This window comes from Gambusia affinis, linkage group LG11 (genome assembly GCF_019740435.1).
Source record: "Gambusia affinis linkage group LG11, SWU_Gaff_1.0, whole genome shotgun sequence".
Taxonomy (NCBI): Eukaryota; Metazoa; Chordata; class Actinopteri; order Cyprinodontiformes; family Poeciliidae; genus Gambusia; species Gambusia affinis.
The window spans coordinates 29,366,108-29,387,080 of record NC_057878.1 but is presented as its reverse complement, the minus strand read 5'-3'; the positions used below and the strand labels follow the sequence as shown (position 1 = coordinate 29,387,080).

Genomic DNA, 20,973 nt, shown 5'->3' with positions numbered 1-20,973 from the left:
ACATACAATACAGCAATCAGCTATGGTTCTTCATCATCAGTCAAACTGTCATTAAATTTAATTCATAAATGGCTTGGTGTAGAGTACTTACCGTTGTATCATCTCCAGCGTGGTGGATGCTGACTCCTGATACTCCAGATTGAAGTCATAATATGACCCAAAAAAGACAGCAAGGACACTGGCAAAGTCATGTAGTTGCTCAGGTTCGAAAAATACCTTCTCCTCCATACTGACCATCCACCGGGTTGCAGACATCAAGCTATTTCCTAAAATAGACAAACCCTTGTCAGGCTAATGCTAGTGAGTAAAAGTACAGACTACCATAACTATTACATACATTGCTACAAAAAATTATAGTGATAGAAAATATTCCTCTTACCAAGCATGATTACCCTTGGTGTAGTAGGTAAGGTCATTTCCATCTCAACAGACATCTTGGTGGAAGATACCTTTGAAACATAAAAGGAAAACTCTTAAATATGAATTACTGGTAGTAATTTATATTTAAAGGGCCAGTTCACCCAGATTACAACAGGTTTTTGAGAACCTCACCCCGGAGACTAGACTAGACTTTACCCCTACATCCTGCTACCACTCTGAAACAGCGGATGTGAATGACAGTTTGTGAGGCTAAATGCATTTTTGAAAGCATTACATTCCACAAATACAGTATCTGAATGGCTAAGTACAATATGGGTTAATGAAATGAAATGTTTGTGATTTGGGTGAATTGATACCTTTAACAAATTAATTGAACAATTCTGATTTAAGATGTGTGTTTTTTTTTTCCAACATTATCTTTATTGATTTTTTCAACAGTATTTCCAACAATACACAAGGCACAAGTGTGCTCCCACATCAGAGGAAAGTCCAGGGTAGTTAAGTTAATGTCCAACATTCAGCTTCTTTCCTTGCATGCCAAGTTTTTATAGGATATTTTAGAGCAGCACTTATTACATACAAAATATATGAGAAAAAGAAAACAATATCCCTCACCCCAACCACCCTGAGAAGAAACAACAAATACAACAATAACGGTTTCTCTATTTTCCAGGAGTTAGCCCATATTATTTTAGTATTGTACATGGTTCAGAGAACACAAACTCAAATGTACAATTCAAAGTAAAGTAGTCAATTATACAAATAAAGAAGATTATTTTAGGACACTGCAGAAGACCAACCGCTACTATAACTCACCCGCCACCCTCATATCTATGTTTTCTATATATTCCATAAAAGGACCCCAAATATTTTGAAATAGCGATAGTTTCCCTTTTATAATGAAAGTGATCTTTTCCATTGGTAAGGTTGTGGATATTTCAGTAATCCATTTAATGAATTTTGGTTTACTGGTACTCTTCCATGAGAGCGCTATGACTCTTTTTGCAAGTAGTAAACATAAATCCATGGCAGTAATAATTTTTCTGGACATATGATGTTTGTCAGGATATAAACCTAGGATGAACAATTTGGGGTCAAGAACTAGCGTTATACCTAGTATCGTCTCTAGAGCTTGTTTTACCTCCCTCCAGAATTGTAAAACTTTCTTGCATTTCCAGATGCAATGGAAGAATGTTCCCTTCTCTTCTCCACATCTAATACACAAGTCTGGGATGGCACCATTGTATTTATTAAGCTTTTCTGGCGTCACATAAGTTCTCATTAGCCAATGATATTGCAGTACTTTGAGGCGTGTATTGATAGTTTGTGTTTGTGCTTCAGCACACGCCTTCTCCCAGTCTTCCAAAAGCAAGTTCTCCTGTAGATCCTCCCTCCAGGCATTGAGCTTCCATAGAGATGACTCAGAGGATCCCTCCACTAACATGCTATATAGTTTAGAAATAATTCCTTTTCTAAAGCAATCAGTCTTCATTTCAATTTCCAAGGTGGACATCAGAGGGATGGACTCACATTGATTTTGAGATGATCTAATAAAATTTCTCACTTGCAGATATTTAAAATAATGTTTGCTTGGGATATCATACCTGGCCTTTAACTCTTCAAATGACATCAAAACCCCGTCCTCCGATTCCACCAGATCTCCTATTGTCTTTAAACCTTTTTCAGCCCATTTCCTAAAGCCAGGATCTGCCCTACCTGGAGGGAAGGATTGGTTACCCCATATTGGACTGAAGCGTGATAGAGAGGAGGAATCACCTAAATACTTCTTGACCTGATACCAAACCAAGATCATATTTCTGACTACAGGGTTTTTTGTCTTTTTTTTCAGCATTTTGACGTTTGCTGAGAAAATGTACTGGGGTAGTGGGAGAGGAACAGAACAATTTTCAATATTCACCCATGGCAAGAGACATTTATCTGTAAAATAATACATCATAGTCCTCAATTGAGCTGCCCAGTAGTACCAAAGTGGATTGGGGCACCTGAGGCCTCCTCTATCATACGGTAGATACAAAAGTGTTAAACGAAGCCTTGGTCGTCTGTTATTCCACAGAAAGCGTATGAAAATGTTTTTTAGGGCCGAAAATAGATTGGCAGGAGCTGGCAATGGAATGTTCTGAAACAAATACAGAAGTTTGGGCATTATGTTGGATTTAAGGACATTGATTCGTGCTATAAGTGACAAAGGTAGGTGATTCCATCTATCCACAGAGGCAGCAATTGAGTCCATCATTGGGTTATAGTTAACTGCAACAATGTCATTTATATGTGGTACTATCCTAATCCCCAAATATGTAAAACAGTCTACCTTTTTGAATTGGAAAGGATTCCCAACACTGTTTCTTTCTTCTGAATTAAGTAACATTAATGAAGACTTATCTTTATTTACTTTATATCCTGATATTTTTCCAAATGTATTTATTAGATCTAACAAGGCTAGAATAGAGTCTTTCAGTTTTTCTAAAAAAAGAATGACGTCATCAGCAAATAAAGCAATTCTATGTTCCTGTTGGCCTATTGTCAAACCGGTTATGTTTTTATGGGACCGCACCGCAATGGCAAACGGTTCTATTGCTAGAATAAATAATAAAGGGGACAAGGGGCACCCTTGCCGACAACCCCTTTTAATTTTAAATGATTTAGATATAACTCCATTTGTTACTATTTCAGCATAAGGCTCATTGTATAAAAGTTTAACCCATCGACAGAAGTTGTCCCCGCAGCCAAATCTTTTCAGTATCTCGAATAAATAGGGCCATTCGACTCTATCAAAGGCCTTTTCGGCATCCAATGATAGCAAAGCAGTGTCTGTTTTTTCTTCCATATTATAAATGATATCCAACACTCGTCTCACATTGTGAAATCCCTGTCTTCCTACAATAAACCCATTTTGGTCACAACTAATTATTTCGGGCAATATTCTCTCCAGTCTTCGAGCCAGGACTTTACAAAGAATCTTTAAATCGACATTAAGAAGACTTATTGGTCTTAGATTTTCACATTTGTTGCAAGGTTTGCCAGGTTTAGGTAATAAAGTAATCAGGGCTCCTCTTAGTGAGGCAGGAAGAATTCCCTTTTCAAATGAGTCTAAATACATGTCAAAAAGGGGGGCTAGCAGTTTAGCTTTGAATTTCTTATAAAATTCTGTTGGCAGCCCATCTGGGCCTGGGGCTTTACCTGTTCTCAAGTGATCTATTGCTATAGATATTTCCTCTTTAGTTATAGCTGCACTGAGATCTGTACTCATTAATTCTGAAATATGGGTCATTTGGAGAGATCCTAAGAAAACATTTTGCTCTTGTTCCTTATGCGTCATGTCTGAGCTGTATAGTTTTTCAAAAAAGACCTTAAAAACTTCATTGATTTCTAACGGATCGGTAATAATCTCTCCCTGATTATTTTCAACTGAGGTAATATTTTTCTCATTTTGTAATTGTCGGAGTCGCCAGGCTAATAATTTTCCAGGTTTTTCCCCTTGATCATAGAACGACTGCTTAAGACGCAAAAGTTGTGAGGCGGCTTTTGAGGCAGAAAGTTCGTTATACTGTGTTCTTAATATCAGAAGTTTTTTATGGATGTTTGGACATAGTGTTTGATAATAATCTCTCTCAAGCCGCTCAATCTCTGCTGCCAACTCTTTTGTTTTTTGATAAGTTTGTTTTGCCTTATGACTCGTAAAGCTAATTATTTGACCCCTTATATAGGCCTTGAAGGCTTCCCACCTTGAAGAGGGTGGTGTTTCATCTCTATTGATTTCAAAATAGATGCTAATTTGATTATCTACAAAAAATATAAATTCTGGGTCCAAGAGCCATTTTTGTTTAAATCTCCACCTAGGAGGGTCTCTCCTTAGTCTTAAATCCTCATAGAGAAGATGATTTGGTGCATGGTCAGAAATTAAGATGCTATCGTATTGACAGTCTCTTATTTTATGTCTCAAAGAGGCAGAAATTAAAAAGTAATCGATACGTGAATATGACTTATGTGTATTTGAATAACATGAGAATTTTAAACTCTTTGGATTCATGTCTCTCCAAATATCCATCAAATTAAGTTCCTTCATAAAGTGTTGAATTGTTTGTCTACTTTTAGAGTGAGAGTTGTCAGTACCTGAACTTCTGTCCAGTTCTGGGTTCATTGTGCAGTTAAAATCTCCTGCTATAATATAGCTGCCAGACAAAGATGAAATTGTAAGAAAAAGATTTTGAAAAAACTTTGGGTCGTCAACATTTGGGGCATAAATATTTATCAGATTTATTTTTTCTGAGATAAGTGTGCCCTGCAGAACAATGTACCTCCCAGCCTTGTCTCTAATAACCCTTGTCACACGGAATGGTATGGATTTATGAATCAGAATCATAACCCCTCTTGCTTGGGAAGTAAAAGGTGCTGAATATATGCTGCCCTGCCACCTCCTGCCAATCCTTGCCTCCTGTCCAGACAGCAGGTGAGTTTCCTGAAATAACACAATATCAGAGTGCATAGATTTCACCCTAGTCATTATCTGCTTAACTTTTTTTAGTTTCTGTAATCCTCTGCAGTTCCAAGAAGACACTTTAATTCTTAATCCACCAGACATACTGTATAACACTCAATGGGCTTCCTATTATTTTCAAATTGTTCAAAAACAAAGAAACCAAGAACATTTGAATGTTAAAAGCTATACCCAGGGTAATGATGAACACTGAACAGTAAACCCCTTTCGAACTCTGTTGCCCACCCTCCTCCCCCCCTTTTAGTACTCTGGTACCCATCTAACAGCTGAAGGCTGGTCCACACGAAAGTGAGGATCAGCCGACTGTGCCTGAATATTTCCCTCTTACCCCACCCCACTACAATATGAAACTCGTTACTATTGCCTATTGCCAATGAGCCTCTGGGATAGCAAACAGGGAATATAATAAACAAATTTTTAATTCTTACTTATTTTACTTAACTTTAGGTATTGTAATTGTCCATCCCTTTTACTACTTTGCGATGTATTGATGTCATTGTCTCACCCAGGTCCACTTTCTGTTTTCAGAGTCCTTACAAAGTTCTCTGCTTCAGCTGGTTGGTTAAAGATCCGAGACTGACCGTTGTGTGTCACCAGCAGTCGAGCGGGAGGAATCATGCCGTATCGTATCCCCATGGCACGGAGTTGTTGTCTCACACCGTCAAACTCTTTCTGTTTTTTATGCACACCAGCTGCGAGGTCCTCATAAAATCTCACCGGATGGTTCTTGAATAGGATCTGTCCCTTCGTCCTGGCAGCTCTTATCACAGTTGCTTTATCCCTGTAGTTTAAGAACTTCATAATAAGAGTCCTTGGTGCAGCGGTGTTAGATGTGCTTTTCTGGCCAAGCCGGTGCGCTCTTTCCAGTGTCAGAGTGGTGCGTAGCGGTGCCAGGTTCAGAGCCTCCGGTAGCCAGTTTTCCAGAAAGGCGCAGGCGTCCTCTCCCTCCGCGCCCTCAGGAAGGTTAACCAGTCTCAGGTTAGATCGTCGCGATCTGGTCTCCAAGTCCAACACTTTTCCTTCGAGTTCTTTATTTTTATTTTCGAGGACCTGGACCTTAGCTTGTAGACTGGTGACGTTGTCCTCTGCCGCAGATATCCGCACTTCCGCCTCACCAACCCGCTCGGCGCATTCGTTAACATCTTTTTTAACATTCTCTATTGCTGATGGAATACCATCCAGTTTGGAGGAGAAATCTGATTTCAAGTTTGCAATTGCAGCCAGTATTGCCTCTGAACCAGTCTCAACCGTCTTATTTCCCTCATTCAACTCGCAATTTTCCTCCTCCATTGACTCGCACGTGGTGGTGTTAGCCTCGCTATTTTCACAGCTAGCTTCAGAGCTCACCTTAGAAGTGAAGTTAGATAACTTCGATTGAGTCGGTTTGCTGGAGTTTTTACTAGGCTTCCTTTGTGAGAGAGGCATCACAGCTGTTCCAAACGTCGTTCAGTTTCACTTGTAACGAGTATTTTCCAGGATTTTACATATAGGTAGTGGAGCCGAAGCGAACACGTCCTCTCAGCAAGCCGCCATTACCGGAACCCCAAGATGTGTGTTTTAAGTTAAGAGTCGATATAAAATTACATCAACCCAGATGAAGATTGAGTCTTTTTCTTCTAAATGTTTTCTTTTTCTCTGACGGAAGTAGGACATTGCTCTATTCCACAACGAAACTGATAATTAGCTGTGTGTTGATGTTTCTTCACATGAGTACAAAATTCTCTAAATTATGAAGTACAAATGCTGCAGAATTTACACCTGTACATAATTGCACCTGTTAGTACTGACTTAACTTTAAATTTGCAAGAGCATGGTTTAAACAGGTGAACAGTCCTTATATGGAACCAGGGTTGGAAATTAACTTTTTTGTCCACCTGCCACTGTGGCTGAACCAACTCAAAAAATAACAGAAACCACTTGAATGTTTTCCACCTTTGTCCTCATTTACAGACTCTTATACACTATGTTGGAGATGTAATGCTACTTTAGCAGGCTAACTAGCTGTGGCAAGCTCAAAGTTATAGATTAGGTTAACTGCTCCTCTACATTTCCAGACTATTTTGTGGCTTCAAATATGTTTGAAGAGCTGTCTTTTTACCTGTTGTCTTGTCTTTTGAAGAGTTGAAACTATGTTAGCACTCAGCAGGACAGAACTGCACAGCCACTTGGAGGGAAAAAGCTTGGGAGTTAAAAAAAAGTCATCTGACAAAAAGAAAAAAAAGAACAACGTTAGAATTCATCCTTGTTGACCTAGCTAATCTGCACTCTTAACATTTGCAAGGTCATGGTTTAAACAAATGAACAGTTATTAGATGTATTTAAAAAAGGGGGGGGATCAATTATCAGTTAACGTTATATTGTTTGACAAAGGATGTAACAACAATGCTAACAGACACTCAGCACTGAGCTTATCTCAACCCAAAGCTAGTCGTTCGAGGAAGATTTAGCGGCAAAAGCCAAGCTAAAACCTTCGGTAAAATTAGCACCTTAGCTAACGTTAATTCCGAACCAGCTCAAAAAATAACACCATCATATTTTTCTATCTTTCACCTCATGCTAAGTTATAGCATTACAGCATGATGCTATAAGTTACGTTAGCTCCATCTAAAATATACATTTCCAGATTAGGTTTTGGCTTCAAACAGTTTTCTAAGAAGTGTTTTTTTTACCTGTATTGCGAAGAGCTGAAGCAGTGTGAGCCCACAGCACGGCGACAGAGCTGCACTTGCACTTGGACGGAAAAAGCTTCGGAGTTTAAAACAAACGTCATCAGAAAAACGTTGGAAGCGAAGACACCCTTGATGACGTAGCTAGATAAACTGCATATTAATGTTAGCTAGGATGTGAAAAAAACAAAAGTACATGCTCTCTTTCTGCCTTAAAAATATGTTAACCACTAAAGGAGTAAAAATACAGAAACAGGGAACCACGATGAAACATCTATGATGACCGTTGGAAATCAAATAGAAAGCACTACTGCAATGTGTAAACAGTAAAATACTGCAACTTCAAAACATACAGTAAGTTACTGTAATACTATGTCCTTTACCCATAATGCAATGCAAATTACAGTAACTACTTGTAAAGATGTTTTATGTTAGTTTTACTGGGCATTTTGTGGTATTTATCTGTAGAAAATACAGCAAAGGCTAACAGTGTAATACAATAATTTCAGAAATGAAGTTTTTCCAGTTGGATCGAAGGCCGTCACGACCGAAACGTTTCATCCTCCTGACCCTCTGGCCAAAACCTGCAGGAACTGCACAGTGTGGAGTATGCAGGAAACCGGGTATGAGCCTGAGGAGACCCAGAGCTGGGCCGACGCTAGCTGTCAGCCGACGCTAGCTGTCAGCCGACGCTAGCTGTCAGCCGACGCTAGCTGTCAGACGACGCTAGCTGTCAGACGACGCTAGCTGTCAGACGACGCTAGCTGTCAGCCGACGCTAGCTGTCAGACGACGCTAGCTGTCAGCCGACGCTAGCTGTCAGCCGACGCTAGCTGTCAGACGACGCTAGCTGTCAGACGACGCTAGCTGACAGCCGACGCTAGCTGTCAGACGACGCTAGCTGTCAGCCGACGCTAGCTGTCAGACGACGCTAGCTGTCAGCCGACGCTAGCTGTCAGACGACGCTAGCTGTCAGCCGACGCTAGCTGTCAGACGACGCTAGCTGTCAGCCGACGCTAGCTGTCAGACGACGCTAGCTGTCAGACGACGCTAGCTGTCAGACGACACTATGGGTCTGTTGCCATAGCAAGCATATTGCTAGATACTTTAATCTTGCAGGATGGGAACAGCCTGTCGACTGCTGCTTCTCCCTGATCACAGGCCTGTTTATCATTTTTTATGTTAAACATAATATGTTATGTTATGCAGTATGGAGAGCGAAGAGTGCCAAGTCTAAATAAATAACCAATTAGTATGTGTCATTAATTGAATAAAATTTAAATACACAAATAAGAATAATTTGCCAAAATGCCCAGAGGCCCGCTAATGCAGACAAACTCAAACTAGAAATATTCCAAATAACCAGAATAAATCAGCAGCTGCTGTTTTGTTAGATTATTGTGTTTTTAGTAACAGTTTTATTTCTGAACTATAAACTATAATCACAGAATGTTTCCTCTCATTTCTCCTGAAGGAAAGTTAAATCTGCTGAATTCAGACGTTTTCCCTCCGTTGTTTCCGTTCAGTTTCTACCAGTGGAACGTTAATCAGCCGCGTTCTGAGGCTTACAGAACATCGGATCGGTTCTAAAGGAGCAGAACCCGGCCGCCATTTTTACCTCCCTGTGGAGGTTAAATGTTAAAACAAGACATTAATCAGCTGCGTTCAGAGGGCGGAGGATGATTATTGGTTATTGTTCCCAAACGGCTCCATCCAAACTTTCAATCTTGACCTCAGATTCACTGATTACCTGACCTTTGACCTTCCAAAGGGACACTGTTGAGTTCCTGCAAATTAAACACTAAATCATTTTTTTCCTGATTCTAAGAAGCCGATGTAGGATTCAGTCACATGATGTGAGGGAGCCAATCAGGGGCGTGAAGAGCCGTGACATCATCATCTGGGCTTCCTCAGATCATTTTAAATGGTTTAGTGATAAATAGCATCATAATAATTCCCTGATTATTCTATTTAGTTACTGAAACAGAAAATGTTTTACTATCTGATGTTGTCATAACATGTCTGAACTTTAACTGGTTCGGTGTTTGGACCAGAACCCGACCTGAGACTCACCGGCTGAACGTCGTATCCCAGCAGAACAAACTTCTTGTCTGGAGAAATTGCAAACTTAGTAGCCTTAAACGTTGCCTGTACAGAAAAAGAAATTAAATATTTTCTGCTGTGCATAAAAACATCAGCCTGAAATAAAACAGTAAATGAATTGTTTACTGGAAAGAGCTGGTTGGTGGAAGACAGGAAGTTTAACAGCAGGGTTAGAGCCAGCAGCCCTCCACAATAAGAGCTTACTGTTATTATTTTATCTGAATCTGTTAGTTTGACTCACAAACGTTGAGTTTTTCAGCAGCAGCTCGGTCTCGTTGCTGTAGACGTTGAGTTTGAAAACGTCTCCGTTCCAGCTGCGGTAGACGACTTCCCGCGCTGCAGCGACAGAAACACTAAACGTTCATTAAAAACAGTAATTAATATGATTTCCTGTCATGTTGGAGCAGAACCTCAGCGCTGCACCGAGTCCATCAAAATCAACTGCTTAATTGTATTATTGGTAAATGCTTATTTGTTTTTATTCTGCTGTTGGGTTTCTGCTGGTTCTGTTCAAAATTATTATTTCATAAAAATTTCAGTTGAAAAGTCCAGCCTCTGTGTATATCTTTAAGATTTCAGCTTCAAATCCCTCAGAAATGTGAACTGTGGACGCTAACATTAGCATTAGCTACCACTGTGGATGCTAACATTAGCATTAACTGCTACTGTGCATGCTAACATTAGCATTAGCTGCTACTCAGTGGTGGGCTGTCAGGCCCTTCTCTGCTACCCCTATAAAATTGAAAAGAAAAAGTGTAAAATGTTTCAGTCTATCTCTATTTGTATCTATAATTTAATATTTATTCTACAATGGTATGACTGACAGAATAATCAGCCAATCAGAGCTGACATGCAGAGAGCTTCCTGCTTTCCCATCGCTGTAGTGAACTTGGTGTTTACAAAATGGCTCCACTTCCGCTCCGGTTTACTAGTTGCTGATTTATCAAAATCGACTTTTTTTTTTTTATATATATATATTTATTAGGTTTTCAGAATATAACATACATAAATCATACATGAGAGTATAAGTAAATATATATGCACATATACACGCAGACTTACATATCCATGTATACAGTGATCCCTCGCCACTTCGTGGTTCACTTATCGCGGATTCGCTATTTCGCGGATTTTCATAATGCTTTTTTTTTTTTTTTGGTGCATTGTGCTCTGCATTCTGATTCGCTAAAAACTCACTCCCGCTTCTTGTATCAAAACATGCTACGAATTGTGCTATCATTTTGTCGTCTCGTGCAGTTATATGTACGTACATAAAACAGCTTGGCAAATTTACATTAAGTTGGCCAAATTATCTTGTAATTTCGAAGAAGAGAACACTGCAGAGTGCAGTCAGGATGCAGCGGCCCAGTCTGAAGAGCAGTGAAACGGCCTACACGTGAGTCACTGTATTTGTATACATGTAATAGTTGCTAATTGTAAAAAAAAAAAAAAGTTTTCTATTTCGCGGATTTCACTTATCGCGGGTCGTTTTTGGAACGTAACCCCCGCGATAAACGAGGGATTACTGTATACGGTATGTAACAAAATCCTGTATGAGAGCAGTATACTCTTATCAATCCAGTAACAAAAATATGAGAAAAAAAAAACAAAAGAAAAACAAAAAACAAAAAAACAAACAAAAAAAAATAATTATATTATAACAGCAAGTCAGGTTACACTGCATTGAGTACCATCTACAATTAAGGAATGGTATTACCTGTCTATAAGGGCAAAGGTGGCACATTAAGAAGCTGAGCGAGTGTCTGGGTCGACCCTGGATCGGGAAAGATGATCCAAAACTGGATGCCAGATACTACAAAACCTATCAGAGGAACCCACAACATCATATCGTAGCCTCTCCAAATGAAGAATCTCAGTGAAGTCGCTCAACCACATTTTAAACTGAGGAACCTTGTCAGTTTTCCAGAGTCTCAATATTACTTTTTTGGCTATTACCATTCCATACACCACTGTCGTTTGCATAGAAACGCTGCAGGTCCTTAAAGAAGGAGAATGTCCAAACAATGCAATCTGGGGGTCAGGAACCAACGTGCATCCATAAACCTTAGAAAACAAGTTGAAAATCTCACACCAATAATGAAAGAGCTTGGGGCATGTCCAGAACAAATGAGAAAGGGAGCCATCCGCAGACTTACATTTATCACATTTTGAAGATGTCGAAGGAAATATTCTGTGCAGTTTAACTTTAAAAATCGCCTTTTTAAAGACGCTCTTTCACGGATAAAAACTAAAAAACTAAAAAAGGAAAAGCCACACCAAGCCTGGATTCACTAACAGTCCAGTAAGAACTTTGTGACTGAAATATAGACTGTATCTATGAGCGCTACGAGTGGCTAACAGTTAGCACTGAGCACAACAACATTTGGATGTTATTTACAAGTAATGGGTGAGTGTTACCTTTCTGTTACATTCTCATACAAACTTTACTGAACAGTTATTTATTGTAATTGTTCACATGTGCTATGTAGCTGCTGTCAAGGCAACTGCATCTGGTTTGTTGTTTTTTGTTATTTGATTTAAGTAGCAATAATTAATATAAAACATTAAGTTTGAATGTGTAATGGTTTCCGGTGGATTTGTATTTATACTCATTAGGTTCAGTTTAGTGTACATTCCAGTGTGGGGGGACCTTTTATTTTGTTCCGCAGACCATGTGTTGCCCGGGAAAACTTTGGCTGGCGCACTTAGAGCCACATGGACTTAAAGCTGAAGAAGCTGATCGCTTGAGCTAAGTTTATTCCTCTGGAGTCAATGCGGCTAATGAGGTACGGTTTGTTTATTTGTATCTTTTATTTATGTAATTACGCCATTTATTGTGAATTAATTTGGGTTTGTGTTACCTTTGTTTTTAGTTCTGACGGCATTTTTGGGGACTTTGTAAAACGTGTCCACAATAAATGGCTGTTGACACCGAAGAACTGCGTTAAGCTTTTATTAACTCGAGAGGAGTAATATGCTACTTGAGCAGTTTAATTGATGTTGAGCTTCACTGGGGAACATGGAAACGTTTAGCTGGATGTTCAGTTGTGTGGGCTGCTTCCTGTGTATTTTGCTAAACATTGGTACTGTATATTGCTTGATATGCATTGTTGCTTTACTTGGCATATTTTTTTTTATTTGCATATTATTGGATGCCTGTTGCTTTGTGTGCTGCATAGTTTCTGCATTGTGCTGAACAACGTGTGTATTGTTCTGTTATCACTAGGGGTGGAAATTAAAAATGTTCTCCAACAGCCAATTTTTTACAGGTCACTCAGACATTTCACCAGCCACTGTTTTGTTTTCTTCTTTTGATTACGAACCCCACCAGAACAAGCAAATTATATAAAACATATGATTTAGTATTAACTCTAGGAAAACTGATTTCCTGACAAGACGTTTACTGTACCTCTTGTCAGGAAATAATAATATGTACATTCACATTATTTTATATGTACTTATACAGAATAATGTAACATAAAGCATGGACACCTTAACAGAGGCGTAGCGCAGTAATTACTAACAGCCAACTTTAACTACACACTGCTGCAGTCATTTCCTATGTTGAAAGTTTCCACATTTTGGCTACAACTGCCCAAGATAGTATTTGGTTACGATGTGTCTAGTTATTTTTTAAACATCTTAAAATGGTATCAATTGCTGTTTTCTAAGTCTTATATTTATTTTCCCTTACTTATTACGTTTTCTATTGAAATTCACAATTTTTCTTATTACTAAAAACATCTCAGAACGTTAATTATTAATTCCACGCGCCGTCATCATTCCTGTGTCATCCCAGTGTTTTTGTGACTTCCCGCTAGCTTAGTGTTGGCTTCCCCCTTCCGGACTCACACACACACACTCACACCCACACACACACACACACACACACACACACACACCTGCATGAAACGCTCCCTCTTCATGGGGAACATTTCCTCACCTTCTTCCCGGGCAGCAGCAGCTAATCTGAACTCTTCCTCAATCTGTCCTGGTCACGTTTCTCTCATCATCCTCCTCTGACGATAATAAATCCCCTGAATAATAATTAATTCTCCCTCCTTAGTCTGCTCCAGCGGTAAAAGTTTGTGTGGTAATTAACATATCGGTTACTTTGACACGTATTTCTGAATGTTGTAGTTTTTCTGACCCGCCCCGTTTCGAATCCGTTCACTTTTCTCGGACTTCGGTTAGCAGCTAACCATTAGCAGCTAACCATTAGCAGCTAACCATTAACAGCTAACCATTAGCAGCTAACCATTAGCAGCTAACCATTAGCAGCTAACCATTAGCAGCTAACCATTAGCAGCTAACCATTAACAGCTAACCATTAGCAGCTAACCATTAGCAGCTAACCATTAACAGCTAACCATTAGCAGCTAACCATTAGCAGCTAACCATTAGCTGAAATGGTGCAATTTCTAACCTCGAGGGGAGGGGCGGGCCATGGAGAATCGAGGAATTTCATTGGATAATCTCAATGTCCTTCAATAAAATCAACCAATGGGCTTTCGCGGTAGATGAAAAAAAATTATATTTAATATACTTTCTTTGCAAAAAGGGCCGTCCCCCACACAGTATGTAAATCAGTCTGCAGTCCGGACGGTCAGGCCTCCCCTGGACAGAAGCCAAAACTGATCAGTTTTTATTCTTTTCAACTTGTCAACCCGCCACCATTGCGGTGAGTTGCTCCAATTTACACGCTACTTCAGACTTTTACCCGCATTTGGCCAGTGGGGGGTGCTAATTCCCACCCCTGTGTATGACGTCTATTGAAGGCCCTGACTGAAACCCCGCAGCACAGTGTTAGCTGCTAATGTGGAAGCTAACATTAGCATACACTGCTATTCTGGATACTGACATTAACGTTAGCTCCTGCATGTTTATATTAAGATGATAATTAAGGCTAGCATAGCATCACTGATAGGCTAACACTTTTTAGCACAAGTTGAAGATGACCTCAGTGTTGCCCAGCATCCAATCAGATTGTTCAGAAGCATAAATTAACCAAGGGAAGTCGCTTTCATCGCTGCTGTTAGCTGACGTACATGTGCATCAGATTTATGGCCGTACTGGAAACACAATGCAAGGGTTCCAGTTGTGGAGCTCAGGATGTAAAAATAAAAGAGTAAAGCGATTAATTGCATTAAACTTTTAATTTGTTAATAAATAAAAATTTAAAGTTCCAAACTTGATGATAATTTTTGGAAAACATCTTTGCTGTTGTCTGATTTGCTGCTCCCCCCTTCATTGGCTGACTGATCGATTGACTGATTAAAACTTACCGCTGATCCATTTTGCCTCCGGATCATGGATCTGGAAGCTCCTCTGGAAAAGGTCATCCAGAGCCAGCGGCGCACCCAGCGGCTTACCTGACCCATCTGAGAGCAGAAAGGAGAAATGAGCGCTGAGCGGAGGAGAGAAGCGGCTGCTGCCATCGACTCACCTTGAGACAGCAGGACTATGGAGAGGCCGATGCAGGAGAGGACGGCCATGATGACCAGCAGCGAGATGCCGATCCCCTTCCAGTTCCTGTCGGGTCCGATCGGCCCAATGTCCTGATGAACAGGAAGGAAGAACTTCATTAACTACAGGAAAAATGAACAGCAGCAAGTTGGTTATTTAGCCAGTTAGCAGCTCCTGTTAGCAGCTCTTGTTAGCCGCTACTGTTAGCCACTCCTTTTAGCCGCTACTGTTAATCACTCCTGTTACCAGCTCCGTCTCCGGTTGCAATGTGAACAGTCCAGAGGATCAGTGGGAGGAAAAGTTGGGTCCAGGTTTAATGAATTAATCTGACGTTCTTCCCAAAGTGAGTTTCTGCCTCCAGACTCATTTGCAGAGGTGAGCGGTGCAGATTGAGGTCAGTAGATGCTATCGGCCTGCCGCCTCTTCAACCAGCTTTTTAATTAAAAACTGCTTTTCTCTTTCCCTGAAACTGAAAGTTAAATCAGTTTCCAGGACGGATATCATTTGATTAATCTGAAGCATTAATTGAGAAAAAAGATATTGGAAATCTAACAGACGTTCGAAGGAGGATTTCTGCAGAGAAAATTCATTCCAGGACAGAAATGGCTGAAAGGTTGGGACAAACAGCAGCAGATATTATTAGTTGGGATCAATAAAGTAATTCTAAATTTGAATTTTGAATGTGATCCATCTTTTCATCCGTTCATCATTCATTCATTTTGCTGAATATCTTGCATATTAAATCGAATTCATAACTCATCAAATGAATCCAGCTGCATCGTTCCCTCCAGTCCTGTTCAGCCCGCTTCAATCTGACTCCAGTCTGTCTGCCTAGTCAAAGTCCAGTTCACTTGGTGAGGTGTGAACACTAGCTGACCTCTGACCTCTGGTCCTCCAAACCTCCGTCTGGGTTCAGTTTGAGTGTGAACGCCCAGCGGACCAGAGACCGCTCCAAAAGCAGGAAGTGGACTACAGCGCAGGGCATTCTGGGTAAATCCAACCAAAGCTAACATGCTAGCCTAGCGCTAGCAGCAGAAATGTCTCCTGGTCTTCAGCCAAAGACTAAAGAGAAATCCTCCAACACTAAAATCTGACGCCTCCATCTTGTTTCCATCTGGTGAAGAAGGAAGTTGCTCTCAGTGTCTTCAGAGGTTTTTGTGTGGTTTCCTTCAGTGGTTGTTGGTGCAGCGCCCCCACAGGCCAGGAGGGGAACAGGTTGGTTTGACTCAGAACCACAGCAGATGCAGGTGGAGCAGATGATGGAGTTCTGGTTCCAGTAGAACCGGGTCCAACGGACCATCAGGAGGAAAACAGACTGAGTTATTATCACGATATTCTGAGTGGAAAGTTGAAAATGTCTCCATCTAGAGGTCAGTTGTGAACTGTAATTTGTTATGGTTTTTACAAGATGGACAGTATTTGGTTTACTTGCTGTCTGGTTGTTAGAAAGACTCATAATTTAATCATTTTCTGATTCGTTTGACACAAACACTCAGGGATCCGCCGCTCAATTCAGCAATCCAATTAAAGTCATCAGTTTCTATAAAACTTAATGTGGACATAATTATTCCTGCCGGATCCTTTGAGGCCGGCAGCGCTAAGCTAACGCTCAGCTAAGCTTCCAGGAAACATGTTATCTTCATTGTTCTCCTCTTCCTCCATCAGCGTGACTCTACTTCCTGTTTCCTTCATCTGCTCTGCGGTCTGAGGCCTCCGGGGAGCGCTCTGCTCACACGCTCCCACTGACAGAAACACGTTTGACTTGATTCCGTTCAGGATCATCACCGACTGAGGAAACCTGGAGAATTAAAGCTTCAGGCATCTGATGGAGCAGAGGAGACGTTCCTCCGTCCGGTGACCTCCAGCTGCTGAGGTCAGACGGGTCAGCAGGGCGCTGAACCCAGAGCTGCAGTGATAAGGAGGAGGAGATCTGAGCATTAGCGTAGCAGATGATGTAGCTCTGTTAGCATCTCCAAGAAAAATGACTTCACTGAGGTCAGAGTTATGATAATTAAATTATTTTCACAATAAAAGCCTTTATTTGCACGGATTTTAACAGTGGACTCTCACCTATTTATGGATTTGAACCTGAAATATTTTAATAAAAAGCAGATTTCTGTCCAATCTGCTCCGTCTCTTGAAAGTGAATCAGCAGAACCAAAAGCCGACTTTATGGAAACATAAAGATAAAAGTTTTACTGATGTTTTATGGGATGAAGCTGCAGCATAAAATAATATTTCTTCCATTTTGAAAGTTCCACTAAAATTTTTATTTTAAATATAATTCCTGAAGGTTTTAAAATGTACAACAGCTCATCTAAATCTGAGTTTCAGAGACATTCCTCGCTGCAGCGCCCCCATGTGGACAGCAGGAGAACAGTTACAAACTAACAGCCTTTATTTTATTTAGGCTTATGTTAAAAAAAACTAATTGAGATTCATTTTACAGTCATATTTTCACCTTTCATTTTGAAGCGTCTCAGCTCCAAACTAAATATTTAGTTGTGAGCTAAATATTTAGCACAGATACAGTTAGCTTGCACAAGCTAACTAACCCTGAGCTAGCGGGCCTTAGCTCAGAAATAGTAACTAAGTTATTGGCTAACTATAAATTTAGTGCAGCTTTATGCAATAATTAACAATTTCTGAGCTAAAAATCAGAATAATACTTCTTGGACAGATTTAGCTTGTAACTAAATATTTAGAAATAGTTCATAACCTAACTTCACTTTATTCACAGGAAAGATCATTAAAAATTATGTTTTGTTTTGACCACATATTTAGCTCAGAGTTCAACTAAATAGCTAGCATAATTATTTAGTTTAGTTTGAGCTATTCATTTAGCTTGACGCTAAAGCTAACATGCTAATTTAATATTTAATTTGAAGTTGTGACATTTATTTCTCTTCTGACTAAATAACCCAAATTATTGGTAATTTCCTTTCAGGTCTGAAATTCTTCCATCATTTATTATTTAGTCAGATTTTCATATCAATAACACCTTTAGTCTGAATTAATGTTAAGAATAATTCCTTTGCCAGCCGTTCTATTTATTTAAGCTTCTGTTTAAGCTCGGTGAGGCTGAGGTTTGTCTGCTAGCAGAACCCGGTACGGTCCGATTAACCGGACCACCGCAGCTTCTGAAGGCACATCTGAAATGATCCAGTAAATGATCTGGAACAGCAGACCATAAAGACGAGATTTTACCAAATTCTTAGTAAATTCACTTTTATCTATTCACTTTTATATGTGAATAAAAGTCCAAGCTGTGGTTCTGAAGGTTCTGTTGCATCATCATCAAGGCCGCTGATCTGCTGCTGCAACGGGAAGCGGGCTGGTTCCTCCCTGCAGAACCTGCTGCTGGACTGCAGCTCAGACATGAATAATAGATCCTCACATCAAACAGGAGGCCTCTCTCTCCCTGCTGTCGATCGCCCCGGGCAGAACCCGACCAGAATATTTCTGCCTTTCACACTCGGCTCTACTGCTCTTCCTGTCAGGCTGACCAGGAACGCAGCAGGGCAGCCATCTTTAAACCGCTTCTCAAACAAAAACGTGGCCCAGCGGCTCCCACTGTAGCAGCTAACTCTAATGTTAGCATCTACAGTAGCAGCTAACTCTAATGTTAGCATCTACAGTAGCAGCTAACTCTAATGTTAGCATCTACAGTAGCAGCTAACTCTAATGTTAGCATCTACAGTAGCAGCTAACTCTAATGTTAGCATCTACAGTAGCAGCTAACTAATGTTAGCATCTACAGTAGCTAACTCTAATGTTAGCATCTACAGTAGCAGCTAACTCTAATGTTAGCATCTACAGTAGCAGCTAACTCTAATGTTAGCATCTACAGTAGCAGCTAACTCTAATGTTAGCATCTACAGTAGCAGCTAACTCTAATGTTAGCATCTACAGTAGCAGCTAACTCTAATGTTAGCATCTACAGTAGCAGCTAACTGTAATGTTCAGCTGTTTTCAGTCTCACCACGTCTGGACTGTGGCCCGTCCAAAGCAGAACCTGACAGAACCAGAACTAGAACCTGACAGTGATGCTAACGCTCTGAAACGATGCAGCTCTGCTGCAGTTAAACAAGACTGAGCGCCTCATTGTGTTCCAGAATCTCTGGGCTTGGAGACGTCTGTTTCCCAGCTCATCTCCACAATGTCTGGGTTCAGATGCTCAGTTTATGCCCCATATGGTGAAGATATGTTTTATTTTGTCCTGAATGTGAATGAATCAGGGATTATTTTCTATTACACTGTTAGATCGTTTTTATCATTGGCTTTAATAATGTCTCAGAGGCCCAGTGACTGAACTGGTCCCAGTTTGACCAGCCCACTGAACCACTGCCAGTTCTCTGTGTTGCCAGTATAATAGAAATACATTTGTAATGTCCTGCACACTTTTTTTCTTTCACTTTTTGTGTATTTTAAGTGAAATATCTCAATTTGAAGTGTTAGGGTATTATGATGGTTTATGTAAAGAAATTAAAAATAATTTAGTCTGTTAGATTTCATTCACACTGCTGTCTATAGCACAGTTAACATATTACACTGTAATAAATATTTTTTTAAAGCAAAAATATGTAGCTAAAGTTTGACAATTATTATCAAAGTTTGTCTTTACAATAAAACGCCTAAAAATTTAAATGAAGTTTATTCAGATCTTGAAACGGCAAATGCACATTGAATTATGGAGTTGTGTTAATATGTTCATGAATACATCACTGTAAAGGTGTGTGTGTGTGTGTGTGTGTGTGTGTGTGTGTGTGTGTGTGTGTTCATCAATAAAAACGATTTATCAGAATCAGCTGTATCAAATGTAATTATTGCGCCCCAAAACAATTAAATAATCACATCAAATGTTCGAAAAGTTTTTTTACTGTTTAATTTGTATTTTTGATGTTGAAAGTGTTCTTGGGTGTTTTGAAAGGCGTTGTCAAATAAAATACGTTATTATTATTATTACCATTTATTATTAAACGGTTGGTACAGGAAATAGTGTCACTAGCGCCCCCTTCATTTCCGGAATGAAATAGTCCCATTTCCATATAAGGTATGACACTGACAGTGTTCTGTCCCCGCCCCTTTCTGTTTGCTGCAGCGAGGTGTACTTGGTCCAATCAGCAATCTCTCAGGTCTCCAACTGGAACAAATCCTTTCTGTTTGTTTTTGTAATTTGTAATTGTGTTAATGTTGAAGTGGTTTACACCTCTGGGCCACCGTAGAAACCTGATAGGAAGACTGATGAAGCTGCTGCTGTATGTTTCCATCTGATTCAAATTCAGATCTGGATTACCATAACAACATGAACATCTGGTCTAATATGAGCGTTTACAGCTGCTGATTATCCAATAAAACAGCATTATGTCATAAACAGTTCAGATTCTCGGCTGCATTCATCCAGGGTGACGCTTCCCCCTGCTGGTGGCGCCACGTCATTACCGCCTCCACACTGACCTACATCTGGCCAGATGCTGCAGGTCCACTGCATCAAACACTGCAGGGGGGAGAGACGGCAATCAGGACTGGTTCTGCTGGTTCTGCTTTGGTTCTGATGGTTCCACTTTGATTCATCAGCTTTGATAATATTAATTTTTTTTACTGTTTCTAATGTAGGGCTGCACAGTGGTGCAGTTGGTAGAGCTGCTGCCTTGCAGCAAGAAGGTCCTGGGTTCGATTCCCGGCCCGGGGTCTTTCTGCATGGAGTTTGCATGTTCTCCCTGTGCATGGTGGGTTCTCTCCGGGTTCTCCGGCTTCCTCCCACAGTCCAGAAACATGACTGTCAGGTTAATTGGTCTCTAAATTCTCCCTAGGTGTGAGTGTGTGTGTGAATGGTTGTGTG

General features: G+C 40.2%; 1 protein-coding gene across 2 annotated transcripts in view; it reads right to left on the bottom strand.

Annotated features, from left to right (window-relative positions):
* Positions 1–20,973, bottom strand: part of LOC122840297 (inactive dipeptidyl peptidase 10-like) — a 44,228-nt gene that overhangs the window by 18,903 nt on the left and 4,352 nt on the right. For both annotated transcript variants that reach the window (XM_044132570.1, XM_044132571.1), the window contains exons 2-5: positions 15,112–15,223; positions 14,951–15,046; positions 9,907–10,001; positions 9,636–9,710 (exon numbers count right to left, since the gene is read on the bottom strand). In XM_044132570.1, the coding sequence (XP_043988505.1) occupies positions 9,636–9,710; positions 9,907–10,001; positions 14,951–15,046; positions 15,112–15,223 (378 nt within the window). The remainder of the gene's footprint in view (positions 1–9,635; positions 9,711–9,906; positions 10,002–14,950; positions 15,047–15,111; positions 15,224–20,973) is intronic.